This window comes from Myotis lucifugus, unplaced genomic scaffold, assembly GCF_000147115.1.
Source record: "Myotis lucifugus unplaced genomic scaffold, Myoluc2.0 scaffold_1, whole genome shotgun sequence".
In the NCBI taxonomy this organism is placed as follows: domain Eukaryota; kingdom Metazoa; phylum Chordata; class Mammalia; order Chiroptera; family Vespertilionidae; genus Myotis; species Myotis lucifugus.
Window position 1 is genome coordinate 18,764,996 of NW_005871049.1, and position 14,405 is coordinate 18,779,400.

At 42.2% G+C, this 14,405-nt stretch overlaps 1 protein-coding gene across 4 annotated transcripts in view; it reads left to right on the top strand.

Annotated features, from left to right (window-relative positions):
- The first annotated feature begins 25 nt into the window (after nt 1-25).
- DCLK2 (doublecortin like kinase 2) overlaps nt 26-14,405 on the top strand; it is a 135,955-nt gene continuing 121,575 nt past the window's right edge. For 3 of the 4 annotated variants that reach the window (XR_002829614.1, XR_002829615.1, XM_006081768.3), the window contains exon 1: nt 26-865. Coding sequence is in view for 2 of the 4 variants with exons in the window: in XM_006081768.3 (XP_006081830.1) it covers nt 445-865 (421 nt within the window). In the remaining 2 variants the exon portion in view is untranslated. The remainder of the gene's footprint in view (nt 866-14,405) is intronic. The other variant, XM_006081769.3, reaches the window with a different exon arrangement.

The following is a 14,405-nucleotide window of genomic DNA, read 5'->3' on the forward strand; positions in this document are numbered from 1 at the left end:
GGGCAGCAGCCGGCGGATGCGAGCCGCACCGGGCGCCCGAGCTTTGTGTGCGCCCGCGGGCCCGGGGCGAGCCTGGGGCGGCCCGTCTGCGCGGCTCTCGGCCGGCTCCCCAGCGGGCGTTGTGAGGCGGGGCTGGGTAGAGGAGGCGCTTGGTGGGGGCGTGGGGCTCCCCGGCGGGCGGGAGGGACCGAGCTAGCCGCGCTGGACAATGAGCCCGGCCGCTGGACGCTGCGGCCGCTTATAGGAGGACGCGGGAGGGCCGGCGCCTCCGCGGCTCCGCGGCTCCACCTGCGAGGAGAGGGCGGGATGCCAGAGCCAGGTGTCCCGGCGCTATAAAGGCCCCTCGCGGCCAGGCGTTTCGGAGTTGGTTCTCGCGTGGGCGCTGGGCTACCTGCAGGCTTTGGCTGGGACGTGTGTTTGCGGGGAACCCTCGGAGCCGCCGCGATGGCCAGCACCAGGAGCATTGAGCTGGAGCACTTTGAGGAACGGGACAAAAGGCCGCGGCCCGGGTCGCGGAGAGGGGCGCCCAGCTCGTCCGGGGGCAGCAGCAGCTCGGGCCCCAAGGGGAACGGGCTCATCCCCAGCCCGGCGCACAGTGCCCACTGCAGCTTCTACCGCACGCGGACCCTGCAGGCCCTGAGCTCCGAGAAGAAGGCCAAGAAGGCTCGCTTCTACCGGAATGGGGACCGCTACTTCAAGGGCCTGGTGTTTGCCATCTCCAGCGACCGCTTCCGGTCCTTCGACGCGCTGCTCATGGAGCTCACCCGCTCCCTGTCAGACAACGTGAACCTGCCCCAGGGCGTCCGCACCATCTACACCATCGACGGCAGCAGAAAGGTCACCAGCCTGGACGAGCTGCTGGAAGGTAGGAGGGGAGGGCCCAGCGCAGCAGGTGCGCCCCAGCAGGTGCAGTGGCCGCGGGCCCGCGCGCGCGCACACCCTTACCCCACGCGGGGGTGAGGGGTGGGGGGGTAGGGGGAGGGAGCCTACAGGGTGTCTTCTAGGCCACGGGAATTGTACATTATCTCTGCTTTTCCTTAAGCTCTGTGTGGAGCGCGCTGTCCTCTGATTGTCCTTCCCAAGAGATTTGCCTTATAAAAATAAGAAAAGAACAAAACAAAGAAAACATCCTAGAGGGCTTTGGACTTCGGTGACATCTCTTAAAATTGGCGAACTTGTTTTTTAATTGCAAACTATTTGAAAAGGTGGCTCCCCAGTGAGGATCTGGGTAACCCTTTAGCAAATAAGCTGTTTGCTCAGCCCCCTGTGTGTGGACCTCAGTGGAGACACCTGTGGTGCCAGCCAGTGGGAGGGACCCTGTTGTATCTGCTCTATTCAGAAGGTTGTGCTGTGAAAAGCTCTAGGTTGGCTTTCCTGGTTGGACTCCCAGCAGAAATTATATGAGCTCAGGAGGGGTGATCCTAGGCAATTGTTCTTAACCTTGGCTGCATCTTGGGTCACTGGAGATTTTAAAAAATATAGGTGCCTAATCCCCCCTTTCCCTCCCCCCCCCCAACCCCTTCCAGGTTAGGATGTAATTGGTTTGGGGTGTGGCCTGGGCATCCCGAGTTGTAAAAGCTCCACAGGTGATTCGAATGTGCAACTAAGGTTGAAAACCACTGTTCTAAAGGGTTTTCTACATTTGGTTGGTAATGAGGTGAATCAAGGTCAATCTCTCTTGCCCTCTCTTCTATTGAAATTAGCTAGTAAGGATGATGGTTACAGGCCATTGGAATCAGCAGTTGCTTGGCAACTGCTTCACTCAAGTGTCAACCATGTTTCACTCAAAGGGACTGATTGGTTGTATGTTGAGTCATCCTTGAATTCCTGCAATACTTACTCTTCTTTTCTTCTAAAGAAAAAAAAAGCATTACTAAGTAAGTACAGGCATATCTAGGAGACATTGCAGGTTCGGTACCAGGCCGCCACAATAAAGCCAGGAGTACAATAAAGTGAGTTGTAATCTTTTTGCTGGTGGAGGGTCCTGCCTTCAATTTGTAAAGAAACACAACACCTGTGAAGCACAATAAAGTGAAATGCCAATAAAACAAGGTATGCCAGATCTAAATATCACCTGTAGAGATCAGACAGAACCCAAGTATTTGCTGCCTGCATGTTTATATACAGTCTGCCCTCATGCATCTTTCTTCATGCAAATGGCACATTTGCTATAGTCATAGCAACATTGGCTTGGCAGGGAGAGGAAATTAAACTTTCTGTCTTTCTTATATCATTTCCTCCTGTTCTTATGTTCTGAAGGCACTGTGCCCATTTTACACACACACACACGAGGAAAGTAACATGACTTGTCCCACAATCCCTGCAGTAGATGCTCTTTCTTCTACAGTTCACCTCTCATACACTGATGTGGCCACACTGAGGAGTCGTGGAAGTGGTTGAGTTTCTCTATTTGATCACTGTTGCCAGAAGTTTTCCCTTGTCTGGCTAGAAGAAGACCCAGCCAAACTTAAGTTGTCTCTTCAGCCTATGTGTGTGTTAGCGACTTCACACATTCTCTTGGTCAGTTGTGTGTTTTGGTTTTAAAGGCTACTTGAGGAGGTGATGCCAACTGGAGGAGTCAATGTAAAATAAAGATACATTGTTAAACAGGCTTTTATCACTCCGTATCTTTATGGTGTTAGAAACCTAAGAACAACATTTGTCTAGATATTTCAAAACTGAGTAACAGACTCGAGGGCCACAATGGGTTAGCAGCCCCATGGAAAGATCAAGGCAATGCCTATGGATTAAACACCCATTACTGGCATGCCCTTGAAGTAAACATCATTACATAAAAGGGTACGGTCTTTTTTTTTTTTAGTTTTATTCATTTCAAACGGGCCGGATCCGGCCCGCGGGCCGTAGTTTGCCCACGGCTGGTCTAGATATTTCAAAACTGAGTAACAGATTGACTGGCCCAACACTGGAGTAGCAGCCCCATGGAAAGATCAAGGCAATGTCTATGGATTAAACACCCATTACTGGCATGCCCTTGGGATACTGTGCCTAGGGTGGCCTGAAGATTTTAGTACCTTCCTCTGAAGTAATTTTAACAGTACATTTGCTACATGAAATTAATGTACTCCAAAGATGAATATCATCATAGGGGGAATTTGGTCAAGATAACCATTATGCACGTTAATTAATGAGAACATATATTGTGCACTGAGTTTGTCATTGCCTAGGCAGTACACGGTCCACTGAGTCCAGTTCTCAAACTGTAGTTTCAGCTGTACATGGAAGGGTTGGAACATTTTCTTCCCATGAGGATGAGACCCATAGAGTCTAAATTATACCATCATATGATAAATAATGATGCAACAAATATTTGCACAACAGAAATGTTTTCCTAGTCTAGCCAATTGATCGCTTGTTTCCAGCAGTATTCAGTTACTGCAAAAGAAGAAAATTTGTGCACTTCTTTTGTCATAGTGGCATTCTCTCTGACAATGGATCTTTGTCTAAGTCTTGAATATTCCAGTAATGAGTGGAGTACCCTGTTGCAAGAGAGATTTTAAGAAAAAAAAACACCATCTATGCTCTAATATCAATTATTAGAGAATTTAAATAGTTTCAACTTTTAATTAAAATTGTGTGCTCCAGTGTTCAGATTTATCACACCGAAGAACTTATAGTTTTTATTTGATCAGTAAAAATAGGTCTGTAAATATTGCCCATGCTGTCAAAATTGACTACAAGATTCTCTAATATTATTTTTACACCATTATGGTTGACTCTCTTCCTCTCTGCCTCTTCTGTCCCATGAAGTTTGTAGTTTAGGAAACATTGTTTTTCCTAAAATACTTTCAGTGACGAATAGAGAAAGCGATGGCTCAAGACTGCCCATGGCATGAACACTCATTCAGAACCCCAATCACATTGAACTCAGATAACAAAAGAAATTTGCATGGCCCAGATTTTTTTTCTGCCCTTGACTTTGAGAGTCTCTGGCAACTAAAAACAGTGTGCTGGTCTAGGCTGGCACTCCTGTGCTACAGTTGGCCAGCAGGCTACGCTAGGCCTATTGGTGTACCTCACCTTGCTAGCTTAATTTCACTGGTTGGTGCGGGGTATCTCGGTAGTCCTGTTTATTCTTTAAAACCTTCTCTCAGAGGAGGACTGTTTGTCATAACCGTCAATATTGGGGAAAATGAGACTGAGTTGGGTGAAGCTGTGAGCCAGCCGAGTTTGTCTCATCTCTGATACATAACTGAAGCTGTCCTGATGACTCACTCTTAAATTCTCATGTTCCAGATTAAGAGTCAGAACTCCAAGTCTCAGCTCTGTTCCATGAGTGTTCTCACCTACTGAACATTTTGGCTGTATTTGTAAAATGTTGATGTCCTAACAAGAGATGGCCAAGGATAGTAGAAATGATGGCTGACCAAGTGAAGATCCCTGGGTTCTACTGATTGTGGATTTGAGAAAAACTCACCTAGTTCCCTGGGCTTCCGTGTCCTTTTCTGTTCAAGGAAAGATTGAAAGTTTGGCAGATCCCCTCTCCAAGTCAGATTCCTTCAGGACTAAAAGGACACGCTCTTTCTCTACCTGTGTGGCTACTTACTGAGTATATGAGGGCCTGGGCTGCCTTTCCCTACTCAGAACCTTCCAGAAAACTGACTAGGCTGTAGCTGTCCTCCTCTCAAGCAGGGAGTGGGTGTGTAGCTCTGGTGAAGTGTTTGCCAGGAGCCAAAATAATTAATAGCCACCAGTCTCTGCCTTTCCACTTCCAAAAGTAAAATGTCGTTTTGCGTTATCTCGGCCTGTTACCCCTCAGTCAGTAGTAAATAAGCTGATTGAATTTTTTGGCATGTGAGAGATTTTTGTGATTTTTTTTTATAATTCTTACTGAGCATGTTTTTATTAATTTGAGAGAGAGAGAGAGAGAGAGAGAGAGAGAGAAGCATTGATTGCCTCCTGCATGCACCTCTGACTGGGAACTGAACCGCAACCTTTCGGTGTATGGGACCATGCTCCAACCAACTGAGCCACCCAGCCAGGGCAGTTTTTATGATTTTGATAAGTGATACTTCCATTCTTCAAGTTAACTTGAAAATTCACATGAATTAATTTGAATTTAAGAAAAGTAAAGTTCTAAAGAAATTAAGTACTTAAGTTTCTGAGGTTTTCTTACTAAATCTAGTTTATTGATCTGCTGGGCTTGGTCAATTTCTTTGAAGGTCTTAAACTAAAATATAGTTACTGAGAGAGTTTTAAGTAAAAATAAGTCTCTAAGAACCCATATTGTAGGATTTTTTCCCCCTTGAATGGTAGATTTTTATAGTAATAATAGAAACTTAGCTCTTGGAACTTGTTATGGGATTACATTCTTTCCTCACTGTGAGTTATAAGATACATTTGCAAAAATAAGTCAAAAGCTGTATGCATTAAAGGCATATATGATGATTGGACATGGCAGTTGAACGTTGAATCTTAGGTCTGCAAAGCCTTCTCTGCCTGGCAGACTACGAGATTCTTTAAGACCTGCTTCACATATCACCTCTCTGGGAATCTCTTCCCACACCTCGGGGACATTGATCTCAAATAGTTGTTGATAAAGAGCATATTTTTGTTGTTTCAGGTGCTGGGGGTACAGTTTCTTCCCTCAAGATGCTCACAGTTAGAGGGAAAGAGATAGCAAACATGTGTGTGTACACACACACACACACACACACACACACTTTCCAGCGAAAGTGCAGCATTGGCCGGGATGTTGAAAAAAGCTTCCCAGGGGAACAGATGTTGGAGCCAAGGCCTGAGGTCAAGCTTATAACTCTTCCCTCTCCTTACAGCATTTTTCTTTGCCTCTATTATACCACTTATCTTTCCAGTTAGTGGTTTATTGGTCTGTCTTTTGCATTAGACTGAGAGCATCATGAGGTCAGGGATCTTGGACATGCAATAAATTCATTGAATAAATAGCCCAGAAAATTACTTTATTTCTAAATAAATAATTACTTAGAAATAAGTAATAAATTTTACTTCAAATAAATAGTACAGAAAATGATCTTATTTCCCCTGGCTGTCAAGGGAAGTTTTCTATGAATTAAGTTGGAATAGGTTGTTCCTATATAAATGTGGAAATAGGTATTTTGAAAAATTGGATTACATTTCAGTTAAATCACAGGTGCTGTGCTCAGTCCTCATTATGGGGAGAATGCCTCTTGCCTAATACCTGCTTCTATAAATTTGATTCTTCTTTTCATCTCATTTACTTAAAACAGGGAATTCAGATGTGCAATAATACAGCAGCAAATAAACTCTTCCCAGAGATAATGGGAAGAGAAATTTTAATTTGGAGAATAAAGAATTCTAAAGGGTTGGGGAAAGAAAGGGAATATTTGGGAGAGCATTTATATGATTAGAGTATGCCATAATGATACTCTAGAGTTATAAGAAGAGATAAATATGTTACGGGGCTTTAAAATATAGAAATGGATATTTTATGGTCCTGTGAGGGGAAATTCCTTGGGCAATGGTGGTCAAACTGCTCACTTCATTGCTGGTAGGACCAGGAGAGTTGCTGTAGGTCTGTACCTCGTAGCTAGTTCTCTTTCTCCTCACCCCACCTGCTCATGCTCCCACTTCTGTTTTTATCTCTTCTGATGAAATAAACAACTACCCTAAGGATTAGAGATTCTTTTTCTTCTTGGCATTACTGCTATGTATTAGATGTTTTATATGCAGTCACGGTGTGAGGGACTTGACGTGTTTCCTCACATTTAACGTTGTAATATCTTGTGAAAAATGGCAGCGATGTCTTCCCTGTTTTACAGATGAGGAAGCTGAGGCTCAGAGAGGATAAGGAAATTGCCCCCCTGCACTAATCCTAAGAGGTGGGGCTGGAAGTTGAGGCCTTTCTCCCTGGCTTTTGAACTTCTGCTGTGTTCTACCACCTGTGGGGAAATGGGGTCCATTTTGACCCCTGAGGTTTGCATAGGTCATAATAGATCAGCAGTCTAAACCTCCATCACTGTGCAGCCCAATGTTAATCATTTAGAGCTGGGAATTTAAGATTGCATAGTGCCTCAGTCACTGTAAGCATAAACATAAATGTTAGGATGCTGCCTGTATGGTTCCTGGAATAAAACACACCATTCTGTACACCTGCAAGGTAGTGTCTCTGCATTCAGGTTCTGCAGAGTTCCCTTGCTTGACCTCCGTTTTCTCATCCAGTAAATGAAAGGTGCGTTAGGTAATTGCTAAAGCCCCTTTGTCCTTTGAAGTTCAGTGATCTTGGGAAATTCATCTGGCTCTGTCTGGCTCCATGTACCTCTTTAAAAGTTGGCCAGGTCACCCGGCTGGTGTGGCTTAGTGGTTGAGCATTGACCCATACATCAAGAGGTCCTGGGTTCAATTCCTGGCCAGGACACATGCCCACGTTGTTGGCTCAATCCTCATTGGGGGCGTGCTGGAGGCAGCTGATCAATGTATCTCTTTCATCATTGATATTTCAATCTCTCTATCCCTCTCCCATCCTTTCTCTCTAGAAATTAAAGACATTTTAAAACAATAAAAATAAATAAATAAAAGTTGGCCAGGTCTTTTGAGCAGATGTGGTTACCCAGGTTTAGCTAAAGTTCTTAGAAACCTCCCAATAACTTATAAAAGGGTCTTCTTCATAGAATGCTCTGAGGAAAGGAAAAATTACAAACCCAGTGCGGGCTCATTGATTTCTTTATCCCATGCAACACATACTTCTGGCACATGATGTTTGATAATTAATGTTACTTTTGTGCCATATGTACTAGTAAGATATTTTAAATAGTGGGAATAGATGGATATAGGTATTTTAAAAATCTTTCCAGTTAAAACAGCTAGTTGGACAGTTAGCTAGATTTGCAGAAGTAGAATAAGTTAATGTGAAAATCAAGTATTTGTTGCCCTTTCATATTTCAGTTTTTAAATATGTTTTCAAGAAAAATAATGCAATCTATTTTAATAATGTATAATTTTCACTACTTCTAAATGCCTGACTTGATTTTTCTCCTTAGACATCTGTCATAAGCACATTCTTGTACTTTTATTACTTGTATGTGTTTTTAAATCCCAGGATTATTCTAAGCCCCTAATTTTTTCAGTGTCTACTTTGAGTTAGTTCTCTGACATAGCTTATATTTAGTTTTGTTCATATTTTGCATTCTTAAAAATTGTCTTTAGCAAATTTATTTCATGTATAGTTTTAATACAATCCGATACCTTTTAAGTTCCAATATTTTAAGGCTAGAATTTTCATCCTTTAAAACATGCTTTAATTTTTATTGTAATCCAGTGTTTTATTCTGTTTTCCATGTCTTCTGAAGCCTAAATCAGTCAACTAGTTACATTGTGTAATTTGTCAGAAGCTACTATTTTATAGACCAAAGGTATGGGAAAATAGTGGTTTGTGAGATCAACTTAAGTACTTTTGATTATACTATAACATTTACTAACATCTTAAACAAAGTGGCTACAATCATCTATAATTATGACCTACTATATTACCTTTTGTTTATATGTTGATTAAATTATAACTACCTGCAACCAAAATATATCCTAGTGGATGTTTTAAAGTATGGTCATTGATTTATCTCTTCCTTCACTATGTATGTTTTGCAAACTTCAGATTATTTTTAAATTTTTCTTTAGGAAAAAACAACACTGAGCCTTTATTGAGCGCTTACTCTGAGCCTGGTGCTGATATTCATGATCTTTATTTCTTTTTTTTTCTTTTTTTTTTTTTTTAAATATATTTTATTGATTTTTTACAGAGAGGAAGGGAGAGAGATAGAGAGTTAGAAACATCGATGAGAGAGAAACATCGATCAGCTGCCTCCTGCACATCTACTGGGGATGTGCCCGCAACCCAGGTACATGCCCTTGACCGGAATCGAACCTGGGACCTTTCAGTCCGCAGGCCGACGCTCTATCCACTGAGCCAAACCGGTTAAGGCAATGATCTTTATTTCTTAAAGGCAATGATTGATGTGCCCTTTCCCAATATCCTTGCTCATCATCTTGGCCTTTTTACATCACAGTATTTTGCCTCATCTGCTAAAAAATCAAGAAAATAAAAAAAGGAGTGTTGGAAACTTACTACTGGCTATACTCATGTTCATCGAGCCTCTGTGCAAGAAAGAACTTGAGAAATAGTCCAATGTAAACTCATCTCTTGTTAGGTTAGCGGTCAAGGCCAATAGCCAGAAGATTCCACATGAATCTTACAATAAAGCACTGAGCAGAGAGTCCTAGCAGGCAGTGGCTCTTTGATAAATAGTAGTGGTCCTCGGCATCTTAAAACAAAATTTGTGTCCTTGTAACTCTGCTCCCCCGCCCCGTACCCCCGCACCCCCTCCCCAGTAATTCTAGAGCCACCATTTGGATCTCCATAAGGCTCATCATGCTTCTGCATGGCAGCCCTTCAGGCGTTTTGAAACAGTGCTCATGCTTTCCTCCACCATTTCCCCTTCCCTCCTGCCTGCTAAACACCTCTTTTCTGAACACACATCTGATTTCTGAGTCCTTCATCACTTGCCCTGAAGCTTTGCAAGCCATCCTCATCATCAGTCACTAACTTAAAACTGGGGCCAGGCCTTCCTCTTAGATCTCACAGTGAGATTTCAGGGATGAAGGGGAAAGGTGTTAACAAAGGACTCCAGAAGTTGGGGAAACTCTGTCCAGGAAACTTTTACCTCCGCTTGGATGATGATCAATTGAAAGACTGACCCTATATCCTTTATACCACAGTTTATTTGCAAATATTAGAGGGATACATTTTGGTCTGAAGGTCTCTCTCTCTCTCTCTCTCTCTATTTCTCAATATCCTTATGATTGCAGTGTTTCTCAAATTTTAGCAACGTTTGGGATACTTAAAAATGAAAACTGTAAAAAGCTAACAGCCAAATTGCAGAAGCCCATTATTGCCTTCATTACTTTAAATTGTTACTTAAATATTTATAAATATAAAGGTAGGTGTGTACTTATGCATATAGGTCTTATACACTAATACACCCCAAACAAACTGATAACGGAAATACCAATAAAACTGTATTGGTATTCACAATAAAAATGCAAAATAGCAACATAAAGCTACAGATACTACTTGCTCAAATTAAATTGTTCCCAGTGTGACCATGGTGCTGAACGCTGAGTTCAGATGGCTGAGTGATGAGTCAGTTTTGCGCTGCTAATGAGCCTTCATTCCTGCAGAGTCAAACTATGTCCTCTGGCCTTAACTTGCTGTGCACGTCTTTTCCTTAAGTCCACTTTTCCTCCTTAACTGACAGCAGAGTTACAACACCTGATGCCAAAAGAGGTGAGGCTGTGGACAGAGTGGCCTGGCTGTCCTTGGTTCAGAAGCAGTTGTTCAGATGTTCCAAAATTGGGTGATATAAACATTTTAAATCTTATCAAAACAACTAGAGGCCTGGGGCACGAAATTCGTGCATGGGGGTGGGGGGGGGGGTGTACCTCAGCCTGGCCTGCACCCTCTCCAATCTGGGACCCATTGAGGGATGTCTGACTGCCCGTTTAGGCCTGATCCTGTCGGACATCCCTCTCACAATCTGGAACTGCTGGCTCCTAACTGCTTGCCTGATTGCCTCCTAACCACTCCCCTGTCGGCCTGATTGATGCCTAACTGCTCCCCTGCAGGCCTGGTTGCCCCCAACTTCCCTCCCCTGCCAGCTTGATCACCCACAACTGCCCTCCCCTTCCAGCCATCTTGTGGTGACATCTTGTGACAGTCATCTTGTGATGACATCACACGTGACCCCACCTAGGCTTTTATTACATAGGATAAGCACAGAGTTAAAATCGCTCCGGTGAGCTCTTGCAGATTGTGGCATCCAGCTGGCTCAGACATGAGGAGCAGGTCTGTAGTTTTCATCCTACCAGGAGATTAGATACAATTAGTACTTTTTCAGTGAGCAGGCTTGAAGGCTTTTTGGTTAATGAGTAGAATTTTTGTTTTCCTTTTATATATTTTTTAAAAATCTTAAACTCCTCATAAATTTCAATGGTGAAAAATGGATTTCTGGACATACTTCTTTATAGATACTCAGATGTAGCTTTTGTGCCCCTTTCTCAGTAGATGGTACAGATGGTGAAAGTTGGATGTGACTTTGGGAGACAACTTCTTTTGGCCACTTGCCATCAGATGTGTTGAAAGAGCATTGGTCTTAGGGGTGAAAGATCTTATTTTGTGCCCTTAGTTCTACCCTGCAGGAAAAGGCTATTATATTCATTTTGTGAATGTGACAGCATTGGATCAGAGACACAGCAAATGAGTGAAGAGTGGAAACAGCCTCCTGGCCAGAGAGATGAACTCTGTGTTACTCTACTGATCCCCATGAGTTTAAATTCTGGGCACTGTACAGTTCAGGCAGTAAACTTAAGTTGTTTACACAGAGGAAGAAGTCAGTCTTTTTCCTCACCCTGTGTTTTTCTTAAACAACTGGAGTGGAGGCTTCTCTCTGATGTGCTTTACATGGAGATTCACACATTTTAATCCACCTGTAGGAAAATCTCCCAGATGCTGTACTGATGAAGGACATCAAACTGCCTTGTAGATGCAACACATCCAGCTTTATTTTCCTTGGTTACATTCCTCTGGAAGTAATTTTTCTCATTTTGGAAGTTAGAAAAGAATTTCATTTTTTTCTGACACTAGATGTGAAGTGTCTTGTTGTCTTTCCTTTTCCATGTTAACATATTTAAATCTTTGGACGGGGGTTTCTCTAAGCTTGAGAGTCCTTGTCCCATACACTCATAAACGAGTTTTCCTTTTCATCAAAGTTCAGTGCTTGCTGTCACTGCCAGAGTTAAGTATAGTTTCAGTGTCCAAATTTTGTGTAACTACTTTTCTGTCATGAATGTCAAAATAGTTTATAATTATAAACTACTAGTGGTGTTAGACAGTTAATGTAGATATTTTAATAGAGGTGGATGAGAGACTTGACAGTAACTGATAGAAAAATGGGCTAAAACATACTGTTTTTGAATTTCCAACTGCATGTGGTTGCATGTAGCTATTTGTGATTTCTCTCAGTAACTTGACATTTTAAATATTGAGGGATTTATTGTGATTTAGCTATTAAGTAGATATAGAGAATATATAGAGTGCCCCCCCAAATATATACACACTTGAACAGCTGATGGCTAAATTTTGAAAATGAAATGTATTTTAATAAATACTGCCTTTTTAATTATTCAAAGTGTATACATTTCTGAGGGCACCTTATGTATTATGTGTCTGTATATATAATACATACCTATATATAAACACACACACACACACACACACACATATGTATACCATTAATTGAAAGAGACATTACATCTGTTGGACTAAAAAGGTACCCTGGACTCTTGATGCTTTGGAGTGAAAAAAGAATGTTGGTGGGTACTAGATAGTCCTCATGTCCTGCTTGTTTCCCTGTATGGCTTAGGTCACCTTTTGTGGGACTAGCATTACCTAAAAGTGTCTCAGACCACACATGACATCTTTCAGGAGCCTGACCCTGAGCCTCCCAGGTCATCGTGTGTAAACAGCTATGCTGTGGAAAAGTAATGCAAATCAGTTTGTTTTGCAAATAGATATTTTTGTCATTACTTCGACAAACATGTTTTGAGTGCTTATTACATTCCAGATGCTGTGCTAGATGTGGGTGGTATGAAAAAGGTGCAGTCAGTTTTTTCAAGGAGCTGCTATTCTAGGCAATGGTTTGCAATGAGGGATTGTTTGCACATTCACCTGTGAAATTTAAAAACCTTACCTCTACGTTTTAGTGTACCGCTTTCTAGTGATTTTGGCTCCGTTGAACTGTGGCGAGGCCTGGACATCTGTACCTATAAAACATAGTCACCTGATTTTTAAAAACTCTCTATTCATAACCTCTGGAAGAGACAAATAAAGAATAAATGATTTTAAGTCCTGGCTTGGAGGCTCAGTTGGTTGGAGCATTTTCCTGTACATCAAAAGGTTGCGGGTTCAATTCCTATTCAGGGCACATACCTAGGTTGTGATCCCTGGTCAGGGCACAAATGGGAGGCAACCCACTGATGTTTATCTCTCACATCTCTCTCTCTCTCTCTCTCTCTCTCTCTCTCTCTCTCTCTCCTTCCCTCCCTCCCTCCCCCCATCTCTCCCCTTACTTCTCTCGCTAAAAAAAAAAAAAAATCAATTAAAACATATCCTCAGTTGAGGATTACAAAAAGAATAAGTGATTATGAGAAATTGACATTGAAAACTCACAGTACAAGAGTGCCCAAGAATGCTGTAATTTTTAAAATTTTACTTTAACATTATGAAACATATACCTACAGAAAGTTCATAAAACATACATGCACAGCCTATTGAGTTACTATGAGGTGAACACCTCCATGATTACCAGCCATGTATGCCAGTATCTGAGATGCTCTCCCTGGGTCTCTTCCCCGCTACAACTTTTCCAGGGGAACACAGCCTGACTCTTGTTTGTCTTTAGGACAGCGGTTCTCAACCTGTGGGTTGCGACCCCTTTGGCGGTTGAACGACCCTTTCACAGGGGTCACCTAAGACCATCCTGCATATCAGATATTTACATTATGATTCATAACAGTAGCAACATTACAGTTATGAAGTAGCAACAAAAATAATTTTATGGTTGGATCACAACATGAGGAACTGTATTTAAAGGGCCAGAAGGTTGAGAACCCCTACTTTAGGATGTCTTCATTGTAGCAAAAATATAATCAAAATAGTTAACTGGTGTCTGTTTTGAACTCTACAGAAATTGACTCCTACTGCATATAGTGCTTTGTCATCTTTTGCTCACTATTGTTTCACATAGCTTGTTTGTTCATTTGCATTACTGTTATGACCACACTATAATCTAGGTTGGTTAATGTGAATTGATTCTCATCTTTTGCAATACTTCTATGAACATGTATGTGTATGTATATGTAGAGAGATAATATATATTCTAGTGCCCATGTGCATTAATTTCTCTGGGGTACTTTCCTGGGGTAGATTTCTGGGTCCCATGTTATGTATGTTGTCAATCCTCCCAGCAGTATGTGAAGGCTCTACTGCTTTACTTTCTTGTCAGTGGCAAGTAATCCTGACAAGTCATAAATAGAGGCAAGGTAGAAGGAGGGGGAAGGTCATTTCAGGTATATAAGGAGGAATGAGACTAAGAGGGTATGATGAGATTGGAAGGAAATTGCAAATACACTGGTGTGGTGCTAATTTGGGAACCTGTGGGAAAGTGGCAGAAGATGAGGCTGGAAGTGTGTGATGTACCAAGGACTTTGTCCTGTGTTCTAAAGTCAAGGAAGCAGGCAGGAGACATCAGATCCACATTTTACAAACCTTTCTGTGGCAGCTCTGTGGTGGATGAGGGGGTGAGGCCTGATACACGGAGTTTACTCTAATCCAGGGAGGA